We start from the raw sequence: 20,922 nt of genomic DNA, 5'->3' as shown, positions 1-20,922 counted from the left end.
ATTGTGTAGCTGTTGCTACCATAACCAATTTATCTTCCTTTCTGCCAACAAAGTACTTCTTGCTGTACATTTCAGGATGATTAATTCTGGGTAACACACGCTTTTTTTTTCTGCTGTGCAGTCAGTGTTTTTGTGTGATTTTTTTTTTTTTTTCTTTCCTTCTTTTTTCTTTCAATGCTGTCTTTGTCATCAACATCAGCATCATTAGTTGACTCATCGCATTGAAGATTCCAGGTTGTAGTTTTCTTATAATAAAGTGAAAGAACTCTTTAAATGTAACTTTTTGGTAGAATTGCTGCCAATATTTGCTGCAGTTTATTGGATTTTATTTTATGTTTTGGATCTCAGACTATGAAATTTGGTTAAGGAATCAAAGTCAAACAATTTGTAGATTGTAAAACTCAGAAGCAGTTGTTTTCTGTTGATAAAGAGTGGGCATTGTTTGTAAAGCTCTATAGAATGAATAACTAATGGACTGTAGCTAATGGTGTCTAGCAAAGAAAGTTAAATACTGCAGCTTAAATAGACAGGTTTATGTTATTTTTATATATAGTGACATGAAGAAGTATTCAGCCCTTCCCTTTTTTTTATTTTTTTTTTATTTATATAAACAAAGATCATTACCGTAATCTGGGTAATCTTTTTCACAGTTTTGGCCAAAATAGAAAATAGTGTAAAACATAAAAAATCCTAAACTTAAATATGAACAAATTTTAAGTATTTATTGCCTCTCGACAGTAGTTTCTTGAACCACGTTTTGCAAGTAGTCTTTGTAAAGATCTTGATTAATTGGAAAGCTATGGTGAACACCTACCTTTTAGGTCACAGCTTAGAAGTTTTACAGAGTTAAGGACTGGAATCTGACTAGGCCAGTCAGGTTTCTCTATGTCAGGCCACTCCATTGTTGTTCTAGTAGTGTATTTTGGGTCAATTTCCTGTTCAGACACATATTTCCACAGTTTAGGCTTTCTAGCAGAGGGGGCCAGGTTTTCTTCCATAATCTGTGCAGCTTTCATCTTCCCATCAGACATGACCAGATAACCAGTCTCTGTTGTGAATAGCATCCTTACAATATGATGCTGCTGCCACCTCACTAATTTTTACAGTGCAGGTTGTGTTACCTGGCTGACTTGTAGTGCTAGATTTACATCACACATACAGCCAAAATTTTCCACTTTAGTCTCATCAGACCGCAAGATTTTCTGTCACATCTTTGCAGTATCTTCCAAGTTAGTTTTTTACAAATTCTTTACAGGTAAGAAGTTTTTTTTCCCCTGCCAGATGGTCTTCCTTGCCACTTCTAAATAAAAGCCGTTTTTTTGTGCAATGCCCGGGATGCTGAACCTCCTTTCCAAACAGTCAATGACTTCTGCATATCAGTCAGAGTGACAGTTGGCATCACATTAGCCTCTCTGACAAGTGCCTGACCTAGGCAGTCTAGCTATAGTTTCCTTTTTTTCCCACTTCTGTATGACAAACAGCACTGAGCTCTGAAGTATGTTCAGTGTTTTTGTAGTGTTGTGCCCTTCCCCAGATCTGTGCTTTTGTTCTTCATTTTGGCTTTCTTTATGGAAAATCTCTGACAGACTGTTAGAACATCAGTGAAAGGGAGGGATTTATCCTCATAAATTAATTGAGAACAGACAATTCACCCATTTCTTTCACAGGTGAGGACAATCGACAAATTGGGTATGTTGGTAAGGTAATCACTGTACCTGTGCATTATAAAGGGTAAAAATACTTTCCAAATCTCTAAATGTTTATTTTTGCTTTTTAACAAATTATTAAAATATTATTATTATTTTCAGTTTGCGTGTTTAATATTTCATTAGAGAAAACATTTTGGAGTTTATTGCTTTATGTAATTTGGTTGCATGCTACCTGCTGTGTGATCTCTGTACCCTGACTTGTCTTATAATGTGCGATGCTTACTTGGGTTCTTTTCCGAGTCAGTCAATATTCTAGTGTTTTGTAATTTTGACTTCTGTATCTTTATTACCACTTGAATAATGAAAGGGAAAGCAAGACAACATCACCTTGTTTGTACCATTTAGATAGATAGATAGATAGATAGATACTTTATTAATCCCAAGGGGAAATTCACAAACACTCTCTTCACCAGCCATAAGATCTCAATTGAATCCCAAATCTGCCTTCCCTATTTAACCAGCAACTTTTACAGCCAGACTCGCTCTAAATTTTTAATAATCCACTGAAATATTGTGTGTATGGTCAGACACTGTATAACTTGTCTCAAAATATTACTTGTGCCCATAAAGTCTAGTTTGCATAAGTTTGCAAAGACACTGCTTTTTTGGACGTAGGTGGCTCTTTAGAAGAAGAGGAAAAAAGCTTACCTCAACATGTTGCTTTAAATTTTTAAGGAAAATTCTTGAAAGAATAGTTTTTTTTTTTTTTTTGGTGATTGCAAACACAGATGACACTGCATTATAAACAAATCGCCTTTGCATGTAAGAATTTTGGACATGGTGCTCAAATACAATCTTGGGGAGGATGCACTTGCAGTTTCTAGACTTTAACAGCTAGCAGGAAGGATGGAAGTAACCTATAAAATGAGTGGCGGAAGATATGCTTGGTGTTTTTTATTTTTGAATAATCTATCACATTCTATTGCCTTTGTCTGACCAGTGCTGAAGTATACTAAGTTAACAACACACCTGATAAGTCTATTTCATGAATTTATAATACCTGTAGTTTGGTCTGTGCAACGTCTAACAAGAACTTTTTGGGAAACGCAGCAAAGTAAAAATTATGCTGTTTGACTTCAGAATGTAGTGGGATAAAACTAAAAATGGCTCTGAATAAAATTTACTCAAGTACAGTACAAATGGCTGAAACGTGTACTCAAGTAACAAAATAGTTGTACGTGGCTTCTTTGGTTTGACATAAGCAAAGAAATATAAAAGTCAGAGCAAAGACCTCATCAACCACTAGAAGTTGATTAAAGATACAAGGGTAAACAGACATGCAGGAGACTTAATAAGCAGGAGGCTTGTTAAGACTAGAGAGGGATACACTGGAATAGTTGTGGTGCATAAACCCCACACATACATACATACATACATACATACATACATACAGTTTTGTAAAGTTTTAGAGAACCAACTGGATCCATTTTCTAATAGCATCATCCAAATGGTAACTTCTTCTTTTTTTAAATTAAAAAGTGGTGTCACATGCCTTGAATGCAATTGCAGACACATGTAAGGTACGCTAAAACTGTCCAGCTTATCGTGAAGCAGCTCTCATTTAAGGGGGTTGACAGTGGTGTTTCCTTTATTTTTTTCAGTTACCTGTGTGTCTCCATTTTAGTGAGTATTGTTTGAAATGTCTCATTATGGTGCTACAACATTTTTGCATGTTCACAACACTGTTCATTATTTAAAAACAATATATCTTAAGCAAAAACACATTGCAGGCACTTATTTTGTTTTTTCTTCTTTTTCTTTTAGGAAGGAGACATTTTGGTCATAACGTTTTGGGAGCAAACTATGGAACTCCTCTTGCCTCTTGCCACATTTGAAACGAACTTCTGTGACAGTCTGCTGAAAACTATCAGTTAGCAGCCTCTTCCCTCCCCTTGAACACTACAGAGCACTTTGTTAAATCGGGGGAAGAAGAATAAATCCTTGTTTACACATACCAGTCATCTTAAATCATTAAGCTAGATATCTTATTTTTTTCATTAATTGATTATTTATTTCCTTTTTAATTTTGCACTTCAAGATGGAGATGGATCATTACTTGTGGATGGTAATCCTGGGCTTCATCATTGCCTTTGTTCTAGCCTTTTCAGTGGGTGCTAATGATGTGGCTAATTCATTTGGGACAGCTGTGGGCTCAGGGGTAGTTAGTCTACGTCAGGCTTGCATCCTAGCTTCAATATTTGAGACCCTTGGTTCAGTGCTGCTAGGCGCCAAGGTGGGAGAGACCATACGAAAAGGCATTATAGACGTTAACCTTTACAACAACTCTGTAGAAGTTTTAATGGCCGGAGAAGTCAGTGCAATGGTTGGTAAGTAAATAACCTTTTCTTTAGATTGAAATGGTACAAGTAATTTTATTTGCATTATTGTTATTTTTCAGTAAAGGTTTGTTATAGTGAACAGTTCTAAATATATAAAGTTCTTATTTGATCATTTGTTAGTATTTGTAATTATTTAGAAACCAAGAACTTGTTGGCAAATGCTAAAAGGTACTTTGGACCCTTAAACTTGAACTTTCACAAAATTGAATGCAAAAATCACCAATTTAAAATTTTTAATTTGTAGATAAATAAAACGTATAAATGTAAAAAAGCATTTTATGTAATGAGAAAATAAGGAAGCTAAAGTCAATGGAAATAAAGGCTGCATACTAAAGTAGGTGAAATTTAAAAAAAGAAAAAATTGGTAGGCTTTTTTTTTTTTTTTGTTCTTTCAGTACACCAATTGCTGACATACTTTTGCAGTTTGTTATTGGCTAGATTCCCTTTGAGGTGCTCATATGTGCATATGCACACAACTTAAATTTCAATTCACAACATTTTCCAGTAGAACACAAGAATCTCCATAATCTCCACACGTTGCAAATGTTATTTGTGCATAGTTCAGTGTTATTTTGCTTTAAAGTTATTTTGGTTTGTAAGTTAAACTGAAGCAAAGCTTAAACACCAAATATTTTGAGAAATGCACTAACCCCAGTTTGAAAAAGAAAATCCTAATATCTGACCTGAGCTGAATCTGTTGAATCAGTAGTGTCCCAGAGATGGCAGGACACATTGGGCACAACATAATTGGTGTTGGTAGTAGCAGAAGAGAATGCAGATAGGAATGGTTTATACTTATCTAAAAGCCTGGGCTTTTGCCCATAGACTACGTAGAGCCATAGTCAGGAAGGTCCCTCTTATGCAGGACACATTTGTACGAATGGCAGGTGGAGAAGAGGGAAGGCACACAGAGAATGGACTGAAAAAGTAGTCAGATATCTTGTGGAGTGTCGGTTACGTTTATGGGTGTGCAGTTAAAACATCAAGTTTTCAAAATTTGTATCAACAAGAATATTCTGAAAATTCTTCTTTAGACCACAATAATATGCGAAAGACTTGAAGACTGCATAGCAAGAAAAGCTTTCTGGGAAAAAAAAAACAAAAATGCAATGTGGATTTTTCTGGATTACATCATTGTCTCCAATCCCCACTCATCAGACTCCATTTAAAGTACAACTAAACACTTTCTTCTCTATGCTCTTTGTAGGTAGATAAAAGCATTTGGTCAGTTTTTACAGGTTTTTTTTCTTGTATCATTTTTTTCATTTTTGAAAACCAACTTTTTTGGTTCTGGTTTTAATTCTGCCTTGGCCATAATTTTGTCAGATTTGGCTGTGATAGAATATGCAGATTAGATCATAAAGGAATGGATGATTCATACATTAATTGTTATAAAAATGAAATACATTTTTGGCTGGTAGTCATTTTTGCAAGTACCGAATCTGTTTAAATTTGCCACTTTGTGTAATCTGTAATGCATAAAAATTATAGATTATATATGAATGGATAATTGTATAAGAATAAGTAGTGCTCACAGGGTAATGTAATTGAATTTTTTTACTCTTTTTACTCAAGTAGAAATTGTTTTGCTCACTCTAAACAAGTTCTTAAAGGGAACACTCCTGTTGACTGTAGCTCTTTGTTCATTAAGCACTATATGTAGCCTAATGAGTATGGTTGTTGTCAGATGCCTAGACAGAACATGTTCTTGAACGTGGACAGACAACAAAGAATTGTCTGGGAGTACTTGAAGTACAACTCTGGCAATAATAGCAAGTGCATAAAATTAGCTGTGTGGCAGTCAGGTTTATGGACCTCACTTAAAGGAAAAGAACAAGACAAATTTCAAAACACACTTAAACTGGATTCATAAAGATCTCTATGAAGAAGCTGAAGACTATGACATGCTGGAAAAACACAAATCTACCAAAGAAACTAAAATGATAAACCTCTTTGGTGAAGATATTTTCACTTTGGCTCTGCAGAAAGATCAATAGACATGTACTCTCCAGAGTAGGAAAATAAAATTACAGTATTGGTATCCCTGTGGTCTACATCTATTTGATGCTTCTTTATACACACTTTTTTCTGTTTTTTCAGTATTTATGTACACTAAATTAAATTTTAGAGGTAAATCTGACAGTGATAGAGAAACGGGTGTCCAGTATTGCACAACTGTGGTTCTTTTCATTGGGCCTTGGCATGGGTCTGCCAATTTGCATGTGAGCCAACTGATTTTGATAAAAACTCCATATTCTTAATCTATTAACATATTGGTGTCCACATGTATCCAGGGAATTCTGAAACTTTAGTTTAATGAAAGAATTAAATTTCTCAAAACCACTGTATGTGGGATACAGATAATCACTATGATAGTATTACTTGGGGCATATTTTAATATAGCTGTTTGTAAGGTTAGGGTATATTAGGCGATTATTCAGAAGAAAAGAAAATAATTTTGACCTTGTAATTAAATGAAAATTTGAACATGTTTATTGTGAATTCATCTTTGCAAGAAAATTGAAGTTTGTAATTTTAATATATTTTTATTATTTGTCTGGATTGCTGTTAGAATTTGTAAGGCAGTAATGCAGGAAATTATTTACCTGTTTGACACTGGGTTTAAATGCAGTCAATTCTCCTTTTCTTTGTTGTAAAAGACAATCAAATGATGGGCATCAAGAAAGGTTTCTGGTCTTAAAAATGTCTGCTCCAGTAACTCCTCTGAAGAGTGATACAAAACCTAGGTTTACTCTCCATAGTACCTGGTGGGTTCCCCCACTTGCTGGCCGCAGGCTGTAACTTGGGTAAGCTTGCTGAAATGCAGTTGATGAATGTCTGATTTATGGATGCACATTTTGATAGCAAGACAAGCAAAAGAGTATCCGTGATTAAGAGGTGTTATGAAGACAGTGTAAGGATTGCAACTTGGAATATTAAGTAGCATGATGGCAAAATCAATGGTAGAGCTGCTAAACAGAAGGCGCATAGATGTGTGCATGTTACAGAAAATGAGATGGAAAGGTAAAGGTGCAGTAATGCTTAGTGGGAGTAGGACAGTAGGTTTTAGGACCGTTAATAGTATCATTCGGGTGGGTGGGTGTGTGTGTCAGAAAAATGCTGGCAAAGTGATGGAGGTGAAGAGGTTGAATATATTTTAGGTGTTAAGAAGGTTAATGATAAACAATAGATGAATATAGTCCCTGAATATTCTTTACATGCTGTCAGAAGTGACAAAGAGAAAAAAGAGTTTTGAGGCAAGTTGATGGAAGTGACAACTCAGAGAGGAGAAGAGCTAGCAGTGCTGGGGTTGCTGCATTTGTGTCTGAATAATAGGCAAAGTGAAGAACATGAATGAGCAAGTTAGAGTTGTTTAAGTGATTGTTGATGAACAGCAGATGAGTATAGTTTCAGTATATGCTCAGTAGGGTGGCAGAAGTGACAAAGGCAAAGGTGTAGTTTGTTTTAAATTGATATTGATGACAACTGGGGTGCCCCTGGGGAAAGCGATTGTACTGTTTGGAAACCTAAATAGACAGATAGGATCTAGTGCTTATGATTATGAGGGAGTCCGTGGGTAATTTAGCTTCGGTACTAAGAATGGTAAGGGCAAGAGGATTTTGGAGTTTGATGATGTAATGGAGTTGGTTATATGCAATATCATGTTGAAAAAGGAAGAGAACAATTTGGTAACTTTTGTATCCAGTGGTGTAAGAAGCATGTACAAAATTTCTTGGTGATCAGGCATGGTGGAAAATATGAAGATGATCATTGGATAACTGTGAGTATAATAGAATCACTCGGTTTTTTTAAACAAAAGTAAGAGGAAGCATGTACCAGGATTGAACGTCTAGACACTGAAAGAGGAGTGTATGAGAAGTAAATTTGCTTAGATATTGGTAGCAAGAGGAAGTGAGGTTTTAGAAGCATCATGTGTGTTGATGGCAAGTGGACAATGGTGAAGAAATTGTCAGGGGGAAGAGGACTGCAGAAGATGTCAGCAATTTGATAGACTTGCTGTAGAGACACAAGTTAACCTGGTGATTGAATGCTGAGTTAGAGATAGAAAAATGAGGATATGAGATGCTATAAGGAGTAGCAGAAAGCAAAAGCAGTAGGAGACTAAGCAGTCAATAAGGAGACCGAGACTGAGGAATGGAATACGAATATGTTGTAAGAAGCTAGCCCGGCCACAGACAGACATGACACCCAAGTTCACAGCACACAGTTTATTTTCAGCCTTCACCACAATGGCTCCAGTGACTCACATACTAATGCTCAGTCCTACGTCTCTCTTCGGCCACCTGCACTCCTCCATCGCAAGCTCGGTCTTCTTCCTCCCAACTCTGGCTTCTGGAAGGGAGTGAGGTGGCCCCTTTTATCATGCCCCAGATGTGCTCCAGGTGCTCGGTAATGGTCTTCCGGCAGCACTTCCTGGTGTGGTTGAGAAGTGCTGTCCTCCACGGCTCAGGATCCATCCAGGCAGCCCCTTGGTTGGGCCCTTGATGAAAATCAGGGGGGCTGCCCTCTTGCGCCCAAGGAAGATATTGCCCCTCTCCCAGTGCTTCCCTGATCCAGGTATCCCAGTGGGGCAAGGTCCCTGGCCATCTGCCACAATGTTCAGGATGAAAAAGCAGATGGCAAAAGGTCTGTACTTTTTGAGAAATAATGACAAGAACTTAAGATTAAGAATATCTAGAATAAGTACATGTATATGGTACTGCAACATGTGTGCGTGTGTGTGTGCTGGGAAGGTTTCTTGAAGACTGGAAAGTGTGCTCATTTTTGAATCCAGAGTAAAAGGTGATCCATTGGATTGTGGGTCACACGAATTAAACAAGCTTTTGGAGCAGGTAATAAAAGTGGTGAAAGAGTATTAGAGAAAAGAATCAAGATGTCGGGTGCAGGTTAGCAAGAAACAACTTTGTTTCAATTATGGGAGAGAGAATATAGATGCAGTTTTCATGCAGTTTGCATGTTCTTAAGCAAATATAGGTAAAGCATTAGGTCAGTGGAAAGAAAGTACATTATGCATTTGTATATGTGGAGAAGGTGTTTGACAGGGTACCAAGACAAGTGGTGGTGCTGAGGGCATTAAGGTAAGTAGGAATGAATGGTTAGTGCTTGTGGTATTGTCAATGTAGAAGGAAGCTTAACTGGCAGTCAGGAGAGCAGGTGGGAAAAGTAAAAATTGTGAGGTTACGTTGGGGCTGCACTAAGGGTTCTGTTTGAAGTCTCTTCCTTTTCATTATAACAATGGAGGTGCTTTAACTAGATAACTGTGTAAAGGATTGCCATGGGAGCTGTTGTACACAGATGATCTGGAATTGTTAGCAACATATCAAAGTGGATTTGGAAGCAAAAAGCTTCAAGGGAAATGCAGGAAAATACAAAGTTTATGGCTAGAGGTTAAGGGTAGGAGTATAGATTACTTGGGTATATGGCTGTGTTGTGAGAACCACAGTTCAAGGCACAGGTCGTTTTAAGTAATTGCATAAAAGATGTGTTGTGAATGGTACTCTGTAGGCAGCAAGTGCAACAATTATTTAAAGAACATGTACGAGTAGTTCTAGTGTTTGTAAGATTAAATTTGCATACCATCAATGGAGTGGTTTTGGAAAAGAAGGGAAGTTATGCTACTTAAGTGTAATGGAGGTGTGGGCATGGCAGTGACAGCTAGGGTGAGAGGGGCATGGAAGAAAAGTCCATGGGTCGTTCCCCATTCTAAAGAAGTTTATTTGGCAAAGAAAAAATATTAATGAAAGCTGTAAGGAAATAATAATAGGGAATAGTAATAGGGAAGAGCCTGCTTTATGGGAGTGAGTTGTAGTCAGAGAACATGAATCAAAATGGAAAGAACAAAGATTAAAGTGATCAGGTGGATGTATGGAGTAAATCCGGATAAATGGCCTTTAACCTGATGATAATGTGTAAATAGGAAGTTAGAATTCCAAAACAAGTAATGCTAATGTTACAACTTAAGCAAATCTTGACTAAGCTTTGTTTTTTATGTGCTTTTCACAATTTACCCACTTTATAAAACTATGTATTATGAGCAGTATTGTAACTTGACTTGTCTATTGCCTTGATGATTCTGGATGACAGAAACTAGCTAGGTGCTTAATAGCACAGAAGATTCTTGATAAAACCAGGAAGAGGGTAATTCATAAACCTGTTCATCCTTTTCCTAGCCTGCTTATTCTGTTTATAGTCCTGGCAACACTGGGTAAAAGGTGTAAACCAACCCCAAATGGAGCAGAGGTCCATTGCACCTACAAACTACTAAGGAGCCAGTTTATAATCAGTAGTTACCCTAGCATGCACATCTTTAAGATGAAGGAGGAAATGGAGTGATCAAAGAAACTCCCAACAAACAGTGTTTGCGTCATGTTTCAAATCTGGAATTTTCCCAATATATCAATTACATAATTCCTCCTAGCCCATATCTTGCAAATGTTGAAAAATGCATAGAGAAACTGTGTTAATTTGTATGGACTTTAGCCTCTGAAAGGGCAATGATTGTGCTTCTGTGACTCCTTTCTGTTTGTCAGACGTTAAGCATTGAATATTGTATACATTATAACCAGCTGCTCACAATCTAACAACAAGGATGCAATATTAATCATATTTTGACGTTTATCCTATAATTTAAATACATTTTTCATTTTTTTCTTCGTCAAGTGCCTCAGATTTCTTCTCTATTAAAATTTCTATGCATATATGAAGCTTTAATTAACAAATAAGAAAAACATTCAGTAATAAGGAAAAAATACAAAATTACAGTACTGTCCATTTTATGAGGAAGATAGTAAACCACACAGAATATAGTATAGAACATAATATACTATCAGCTATAGACTTGGGCTAAGACCATAGCCTTTCCCGTCTAATAATACTTGCCTCTGACTGCACACTTATCTTTGTTGCACAGCAAGAGTAATTGGGCAGCTTTTACCTGATTTGGAAGGATCTACTATATTATAAAATGCTACGGTCTATGTTGGTCCAGTTCCTTCGAGCAGGCTGATTGGCCAGCTCGGCTTTGGTCTGATTGGCCAGTTTGGCTTTGGGGACGTGATCGATAAAGAACTTGCGAGTGTGAGGCACACAAAGTCCCTTTCAAAGACAGGATGTATAAAAGCATACAGGAGGTGAGCAAGGACAGGGAACACCGGTCATGAGAAGCTCAGGCATATGAGGATACCAAGGAAAGGCATTGAAGGTACACTTAGGCCAAGAGTATCAAATATTTAAAACATTTACTTTAGTACCTGTCTTCAACAGTTAATGTAGCTAGTAGTGCATAAATGGGAAACACAGTCATAATGGTTTTCGAATTTTGAGTTTTAATTGGTTGTTTTGCAAATTCCTGCCTTACCTGTTCAATGCAATAAAGAATTGTTATTATTATTTTAATCCTCTATAGAGTTTACTCACATAATTATAGCATAATTAAACAATGGGATCATTTAAAAGTAAAAGTCGCACACTGATTTTGAAATTGGTTGAAATCAAAACCAGTAGCCTTGGGGTTTCCCCCCAGGACGGATCTTGACAACCACTAGTATAAAGGTTTACACTTTGCTTATGATGAAAAGAGAACCTTTTGATACCGATGCCAAAAATATGGTCATATGAAAAAAATGTCAAGAACGTCTTATAGTTAGACACATACTCTGCATGTGTCTCAAGTGTAAAAGCAGTTATAAACAGTTATATTTTAGTTTTATTCACCCTTTGGATTCAAAAACTTCACATGTAACAATGATTAAAGGGCAGCACATGTATGTTATATCTATGCAAGTGAACAAGATGGAGAAAAGACCTTGTTAAAGGCGGGAATTCCTTGTTCATCAAAAAAGGTTTACATAGGTGATTCATTCAAAAGTATTTGTATTGCTTCATAGGAAAAAGAACCATATTTCTGACTGTTTTCTTTGATAACCATGCATTTGTATATCATTTTCCCACTGAAAATTATTTTTTTTAACAAATATCAAATGTTTTACTGACTAATGTAATAATTAATAAACACAGGCATGCCTCATATCTATCAAAACGCCCATTAATGCACTGTTAACCAACCAGATTTGACTGCAGTTGTTCTACTCTGAACCAATAAAAGTACAGCTTCATTCTCTCTGTCTTGTTCGCTCACTTGCTTGTGCCACCGCTGCCAAGCAAACAGAAAAAAATGGTCCTTTCGTGTCTTCACCTCCTGTTTGCATTCACTCACCAATCAAAGTAAACCACACAGCACTCTGGGTAGCTCTCTTAAAGAGGCAAGTTCACCAATTATGCATAGTTCACATAAAAGATCATACATAATGGTCTTATCTTTAAGACAGTAATGCACTGACACAAAACCACATTTCTTGTTTTCTTTTGCATGCACCTTTTGTGTTTTGTGTGTGTGTACTTTGTAGGGCACTTGACCAAGGCCCTTTAACCTGCAATTGCTTCGTCCTGTGTATGATGTTAATCTGCATCCAGCCCTGTAAGTACGTCCTCCAGCTTACAAGGAAATTTTAGTTTTTAAAATTTAAAAAAATAGGCAAAAACTCACACGCTAATGGCCCACTCTCCCAACCTCTCTCTCTCTGAACATGAATGATTCATTTTTTTTCTTACTAGTCACTACCAAACACTTGGGGCACAATAAGGCACGGATAGTAATTTCAAAGATATGCTTATAATTAGGAAGTGCACAACCTGCAATATCCAGAACTACATGATGATTTAGAGCACCCATTAACAATATGCCATCGACTGACAGTACCTAGCACCAACATGGAAAAACCTCTGGTCATCAAATACACAGATTTTATGCAGTCAGCTGCTATTCAGGGTGATTAGTGTCTATATTATCACGCCCCAGCTGAGATTATAGTATATAATGTAATTTTTCTCTTTAATGGTATGTTAAATGACAAATTTTCAACTTATTAATATTGAAGAATATTTCCAAGTTATTTTTTTTACTATCCTAGTGTTTAATTACAGCAAAGAATCCAGAATGGGGTTTAACTCCAATCTTAATTGAGTCATCTGAAATGTTTTTGCCACTGTGATTTGTAATATTTACAGTTTCTTTGCAGTGAGAAATTTATATATTTAATCAGTGAATGAAACATGCAACAAGACAGGGATATTTTGGTTTATAAAAAATATTTCAAGTGATTGATGGCTTTACAAAATTTAATGCGTCTGCTGGGAACCCAGTATTATCAGATACCCTCCAATGTCTCACACGTTCCAAGTAGTAAATTCTTTGGAACACTAAATGTCAAATGTAACTTTTGCTTTGCTTGTCCATTAAAAACATTACCAGTTGTGACAGACAGAGAGAGTAAAGCCATCTTTAATATTTTGTTTATTTCTAACTGCTGTGTTTGGATTTCCTTTCCCCAATAATAATTATAATAATACATTTTATTTATATAGCACCTTTCCCATGTCCTTTTGTTTTTCCCCCAGAGAAGTAACTGGTGCTTTTTTTTGTAATAGTGTTTGCAAATGTCAATATTTAGTTTGTGTAAGAGAATTGTAAATGAGTTCATATTTGCATCTCTTCCATTTACATAGTAAGTGTGTAACACACAGTACATCAGTACAAGAACATAAAACATGTAAAATAGGAAACAGAAAGCAAATATGAATTTGGCCAAAGAAATTTAGAAAATTTAATAAAAAACCTTTAATTACAGAAAGTTTAACTGTACTGGCTATGAAATACTGCATTCACTTTGAATTATATACTGTACAAGAGAGATAAAAGCTGTGGCAATACATAAAACTATGCAGCCATGTTATAAAATGTTTACATGTTCTACTTGTGAGTAGTTATTCATATGGAAGTATTTACCAACAAGCAGTGAACTGCAAATGGTCTACAAATGTGAAGTATAGAAAAGGCAGAAAAGTGTGATCATTGCCTTAAAAAGCAGCAGACCAATTTATTTCAAAACTCTACTTGTCCCCTGTTTTACAAATGTTTTTCTCCACACTTTTCACATAGTCATGTTATAAATATTGAGAAAAAAGTCCAGGATAAATGAACAAGTAAACAGATAGCAGTACAAAGGCAAATGAACCAGGAATTCTTTTATAAAAATGAATGGAAGTCATTTTTTAAAATATTTTTCTAGCTTAATTTCAATAATTTGTTTAACTGTTAAGTTTGCTAGTTGGAGATTTGACAATGAATTGACCGGTGATGATAATTGGACAGTTTTGACACATAATTGATCATACATAACCCACCTTTCTCCCTATATTACATTAAATATATGAGCAAAATATTAGCATTGCACTGAACATGCAATTTTAGCCAATAAAAAATAAACTATCCGTTTTCTGCCTGTTTTGTAAAGACTTAATTACATAAATACACTGAATACATCATACACAACGTAATGCAAGCAGGAAAATGATCACCTGTTGATACATACAACAGTGGGGGTTAAGAAACTAGCGTGGTATTCAAAAATAAATTGCAAACAGATGCATTTAGGGTCTGTGAATGTGCTGCTTGTCCTTTAGTACCATTAACTCTGCCTTCAAATATTTATCATGCAGTTACCATTGGTGTCTTTATATACAGATGCTCAGCAAGTGTCCAAGGTAAACACCGTTGAGCTCTTTTAAAGATGAGCCCCTTCTTCAGAGAGAAGCAACAGATTATTAGTTGCTGTTGCTGCACATTTCAATATCGGCAGTGGATCTGCACATGCCATAGTGCATGATGTTCCCCAACAGCTTATTGATTTACACAAGCCAGCATCCATCAGTGAGTTCCAACAGGTTTCTGTTCCTCTGCCCAAAGAAATCTCACTACAACATGTTGTTCATCAGTGGTGCAATCCCACAGCAGAGTGTCCATCTTCATTTGACCCTCACTTCAACTAGCATAATGCTGCACTGTAGATATTTAAACTAACCCTAAGCCATCACAAATGTGTTGTATATTGTCAACTTCTATCTATAGCGGTCTCTGCATAATTTTTGATTTGCCCTTGTAGTACATTGTGTTCTTAAGCATTGAAGATGTGATTTCATTGCAAGGAGAAACTGCTCGATCAAAGGTTAAAATAACACCCCATTTCTTTAAAAAAAAAAAAGAGGGGGAGAATTACCTTATTCTCTGTGCTTGGTGTTCATCAAAAATAGGACTATGTGTTATTGCTAAAATAAAAAGTATAACCGTGTAACTAAAAGCTCTGAATTACGTGACCACATGTGCCTTGTTATTACAGATTTTTCTTTATTACATTAAGATGAAAACATTTCAACAAGATAAAGGGGTGCTAAACCATTCACAGCTTTGTACATTACAAATGTTAATATAAAATTTTTTTTTGTAGCTCTTCATTTTCCCCAAATTGTCTCACAATTCAAAACACAGAGTTGTTGTCCAGAAGCCTGCTGTGCAATGCTTAGGCTTTAAGTAGACATCAAAATTATAGAGCATAACAGAAAGAAAACTATGAGGGATTGAGCCACTTGGTGGGAGCTTGTTATTAAGACTTGTGACTGTCATGTGGTGTGTAGGTGAACTTTAAACTAAATTAAATAGATTTTATTTATTAACTACAATTGGAGAGTTAAAATGTTTCAACTTTAGACACCTACTTTCTTTTTACTATTAAGTAAACTTGTAAGTATAGCCTCAATACCAATTGTCTTTTAGTTTTTATGAGGGTACCTCTTTGTAAACTTTGGGTGTGATTTCATTGCACGTGTGCGTGTGTGGTGTGTGTGTGTGTCTCTCTCCTCTCTCTTGCTGCACAGGGAATGCACAGGGAGAGACTGAACACGTGCGGAAATCATCAGCGCGCACAAACCGAAAGGGAAACTGGCTCGTTCGTATACCTAGTGTGTGGTTGTGAACAGATGCAAAACTTTTTGGTCATAACCCGATTTGTACGTGTCCAGAGACGTTCTTGAACCGGGGTTCGTAATGTGTAAAATTATAACCTAGTTTGACGTTTAATAGGCTTTTTCTTAACACCTCCCATTATCCGACATTTTCGCTTATCCGATGTTCTGCTGGCCCGTTTATGTCGGATAAGCAAGACTCTACTGTATATGCAAAAAAGTCCCAGTTTTGCATCTCTAATATATCAGAATGTTATATAGTTTTCAGTTATCTTAAATTGTGCACCAGCAGTCATACTGCACTTTGTGCATTGGTGTAATTTACGACTACCACAAATTGACAGGAATGCAAGTCACCATGCAGCATATAAAACTGCTCTTTTATCCACATACTGACATTTTTTTCATTGTTTAATAACATTGTTTTTTTTTGTAGTAAATGAAACACAATTAAGATGTAATTATTATATATTTTGATTAGTTTTGTAAGTATTGCTTTATTTCATGTCGGCTCTTTTGTAGTACATAAAATATCAGCCATCTTTGGTTACCTATATGCCCTTTTATCATATAGACAATTTAGCGAAATGACTAGATATTTCCTTCTATGCTCTGCCCAAAAAATGTTTTTCATTATCTAGAACACACATTTCAGATTCTGTACATGTAGGTCCATTTGTTCTGTCTACATTTGACAAGGAACAGGGGAATGGGTTAAAAATCATATACACATGAAAGAGAGAAAATGAGGGATTTTAACCATGACTTGAATATTGACACCAGAGGACCCTAACTAATCAGACTTATAGAGAGATTTCTAAATAGTAGGCATTATCCAAGGTGAATGACCAACAAAGAAGTATTTCATGTTTAGACCTTGTAATAGCGAGAAGGAATTAAGAACATCTTGGGTATGTGAGAGGCTGATGCAGTACAAGTAAGTGAAGGCATGTGGTCCGGAGTCCTTAATGATCTAGTAATGATACCAACTTGGTATTCTAAAAGCCATAAGCCAGTGTTTTGAAATGAAACGATTGGTGAGGTAGTCGCAATTCAGGACCCTGATAGAACCATTCTTGTAAATTTTTGTATGTGTGTGTGGTTGAATATGGGATAGGCATCTCAAATTTTGACTAGTTGCAAATTCCAAACAATATAACAGTTTTACTAAAACATTTCTACTGTTGTTTCTTAAAAAAGGTGATGTGATGTCAATTAATTAGTCTTCTCCTCTTCCTTTTTTTTTTTTTTTTCTTGTAAACAGGTTCTGCTGTATGGCAGCTCATTGCTTCCTTCTTAAAGCTGCCTATTTCTGGAACACACTGCATTGTGGGCTCTACCATTGGGTTTTCCCTGGTTGCTATTGGTACACAGGGTGTTCAGTGGATGCAACTGGTCAAGATTGGTAATTAACCTCTTCTTTTATGTATTAAGTTATGTTCAATAAATACTTTTGCAGATTTTATACCATTACAAAAATACAGCTCCTCTTTGTTTTTTTTTTCTGTGACATTGTTCATACCATTTTCCTTTCATTTCCTGTTTTGTTCATGGTATAGTTAAATGGTATATGTAATTTAATTGTGATTTAATCTTTTTCTGTTTTGTCTACTAGTAATACAATTTTAATGAAGTAAGGTTTTCTGATCTATATGTTTTTAGAGTGCATGTGTTTCTAATTTTTTTTTTATTTTTATTGATTTTTTGAAGCTATCACTCTATTTTCCACATTAATCTGGTATTCTAATATTTTGACTAATTAATTTTTATTTTAAAGGGGTATAGATTACAGTGTTTACCTTTTTTTTTATTCAACATTTTGTGTTTATTCATCCAGTTGCCTCTTGGTTCATTTCTCCTCTGCTGTCTGGTCTGATGTCTGGGTTGCTTTTTCTTCTTATTAGATTCTTCATATTGAACAAGGTAAGATGCATCTCTTTGATGCTCAGTACAACCAACTGTACATCACTTCATTTCACTTAGAAATAAATCATTGCCTTCAGTAAAGAATTATTTCTCCAGAATTTTCCGCTGGTTATACTTTTTGCTGGCAGTGCAATTGTCTTTAGTGTTGTAATTTGTTGTCCTCCATTTTCTGTCTTTGTCACTGTCTTACTGCAGCAGAAGTTCTGATTGAAAATATGTATTTGGATTTTCCTGTATATGGAGTATGTTACAATTTTGAAAATATAGATAAATCTTTTGGAAGTTAAGAAAAAATACATTTGTTACATTTTTATAAGTAATACATTTACTAAGACCAATCAAATTAACCATGTCCATCTACAAAATTAAGCATACACTTTCATTAATTATTTGCAAGTTAGTATTCTATTATAATATTAGGTTTATTGCTTAGTCCAAATAACTATTTTAACAATTGTTTTTATTTAACTTTTTATAATTGTATAAACACTATTTGTTAACTTGTGATAAATAATCATTCAAATGAATGTATAAATGTGGGTGTTTTTTTCAGTAGAGTATTTCAGATTAAAGCCAAAGAAGTTTGCATTATGGGCATTTAGAACTATTAACACACATGCTGTAGTTTACAAACAAATTATGCTGTAGTTTTCCATAATTCATGTATAGGTACTTCAGTTCCTATTTTTTTTTTTTCTCTCCGATTCTTATGCCTACTGTTAGGATGACCCAGTTCCAAATGGACTCCGTGCACTTCCTTTATTTTATGCTGCTACTGTAGGAATTAACACCTTCTCAATCATGTATACCGGGGCCCCATGTAAGTACTCCACAGTCCTCTTTTCATCTGCTACCGCTGTTGTTTTTCTAAAGCTGCTTTGAAAAGTGTTCTAGTACAAATAGTATCAGACTGGCTGGCACAAAGTAATGAAACCTAATTCTTGCAAGACTAAAAAAGAAATTGCTTACTCATGTAAGTAGCTCATGTGCATTGTTAATGACTGAGGATTTGGAAATTTCCATACCTTTTCATAACCTTGTGCTTTTCTTTGAAGTATAAGCACAAGCAGGTAGAGATCACTTCATCCCTTTTATAATACAGGAAATCTTCATTTTCCATTGTATTTCTTCTACAGCAAAATTGTATAAATGATCCCATCCTTAATCTCTCTTTTGTGTAGTGCTTGGACTGGACACTCTTCCACTTTGGTCAATAGCGCTGATGTCATTAGCTGGTGCCCTTGTTTGTGCTGCTATAGTGTGGTTTTGTGTGTGTCCCTGGATGAAAAGAAAAATCACAAGTAAGTCTGCTACAGTAGGTTGTTTTAAGTAATATTAAGCAGTCTTTGTTTATATTAAAACATTTAGAAGACTCCTCTAAATTAACTTAATCTTCACTGTAAAAACAAATACTTGCATTTTTCGATCACTGTTAAGCTATGCTTGAAACTGTTGTGCTGTAAGGTGCCTGTCACACAAGCTGGTGACCCTCGGAAACTTGTCTTCTGATTGGGTTGTGACGTTGGGTCTGCCAGATCACTTCCTATCAGAGTTTCTTCCTGTTGCTTTTGGATTGTATAGGACACTTATACTCACTGACATTTAGATTTTTTTCTCTAAATGAAAAGCCTACAATTCTAAGGGTAATAATGTTCTGTCTCATTTCATTTATTAATTGCCATATTATCACTGGAATATTGCCCAAGTAGTACTTCAGAGGGTGTAGTAATGCAGTCTGTTCCATCTCTGCTTTAAGACAGACAGGTTTTTAAGTACTCAACAGAAGCTGGAACACCTGTGCAAGATGTTTACTTCAACGTGCAAGACTTGCTTTACTTTAATAGCCGCAGAGCATCTGTAGGTTGTATTGTATTAGTTATTCCCTGAAGAAGGTCCACTTGTAATACTCTGATATTTCCTTATTCAGTTTTTGCCTACCTAAACTTTTTAAATTTAAACTTTTTCACCATTTTAGATCATTCAATACATTTCAACTGCTTAAATTTGAAAATAAACTGAGGTGTTCTAAAACTTGTGACTGGTAGTGTATGCAGAGTGTAAAGCAGTATATCTTTTAGTAGTAACCCATGTCTGTGCTTGTCAGGTCGATTAAAGAAAGAACATGCCCTCTCAAGAATATCAGATGAAAGTTTAGACAAAATACCAGAGGAGGATGCCCCTGTTTTTAAGGAGTTACCAGGAGCAAAAAATGCAGATGAATCTGTTGTCCCCCTCACCAGTGGTGCTACTGAATCAACTGTAGAAAATGAGGCACTTTCCAATGGGAGTACAGTTTTTCCTAAAGGAAGAGTGTATGGTATGTATATAAGCTGCAAGACATATTCTTGTTTTCCCTAATCTAACACTATCTGACTATTATTGGAATCTGTCTAAACTTCCAATAACACTGGGGAAAGTACTCTTTGAGGTCAAAGGTTAAACAATAAACAACAATTTAGCATTTCTAAAAATAAAACGCGATTTAAGGGTTTAAATGAAAATCATTAAGTATAACAAAAATATAGACTAAGTGGTAGAATAAAACAGTAGCAGGATTGGCTAATTCACTTTTTATTATAATTAAGCAGTTATTTTCAATATAGTTCCTAGAAACCCAATTTGGCAGGGTGTCTTTTTTTCCATTTATTGGTAACACTTTAGTTTAGATGCTGCAAAAATGCACCTGTTACAAATATACTGTCATGTAAAAAGAGTTTAACAAAGGTTTATTTGGATTCTAATATATTTAGTAAACACACATTGCAGATATGATTAACCACTTTACTGGTTCTTTGTAAGTATCATTAAGACCAAAAGAACCCTTTTTTAAGGTCTTGTTATGTAACATTATAGGAGTAATAGTTTCATTTTTGCAATATTTTAATTACAGTAATTCCTTTCAATTTGCTGGGGTTAGTGGTGTAGTACACCCAAGAATTTGAAAAATACACAAATCCATTTTGGACCTGTGATTACTGTAGATTGTAATTTTATTGAACTAAATACGTTGCAAAAAAGTTGAGAGAAACATAGAATAGAATGATCACTGCACAATCCAATCACATGTGTAA

The 20,922-nt window shown here is 35.5% G+C and overlaps 1 protein-coding gene across 4 annotated transcripts in view; it reads left to right on the top strand.

Moving 5' to 3' along the window:
* The window catches only part of slc20a2 (solute carrier family 20 member 2), a 127,561-nt gene that overhangs the window by 92,348 nt on the left and 14,291 nt on the right, over window positions 1-20,922 (top strand). For all 4 annotated transcript variants that reach the window (XM_039750365.1, XM_039750366.1, XM_039750367.1 and 1 more), the window contains exons 2-7: window positions 3,474-4,036; window positions 17,190-17,330; window positions 17,763-17,848; window positions 18,575-18,671; window positions 19,033-19,152; window positions 19,956-20,168. In XM_039750365.1, the coding sequence (XP_039606299.1) occupies window positions 3,748-4,036; window positions 17,190-17,330; window positions 17,763-17,848; window positions 18,575-18,671; window positions 19,033-19,152; window positions 19,956-20,168 (946 nt within the window). In that variant the 5' untranslated portion in view covers window positions 3,474-3,747. The remainder of the gene's footprint in view (window positions 1-3,473; window positions 4,037-17,189; window positions 17,331-17,762; window positions 17,849-18,574; window positions 18,672-19,032; window positions 19,153-19,955; window positions 20,169-20,922) is intronic.

This window comes from Polypterus senegalus, chromosome 4 (genome assembly GCF_016835505.1).
Source record: "Polypterus senegalus isolate Bchr_013 chromosome 4, ASM1683550v1, whole genome shotgun sequence".
Classification (NCBI taxonomy): Eukaryota; Metazoa; Chordata; class Cladistia; order Polypteriformes; family Polypteridae; genus Polypterus; species Polypterus senegalus.
This window is presented reverse-complemented; position numbering and strand designations above follow the sequence as displayed.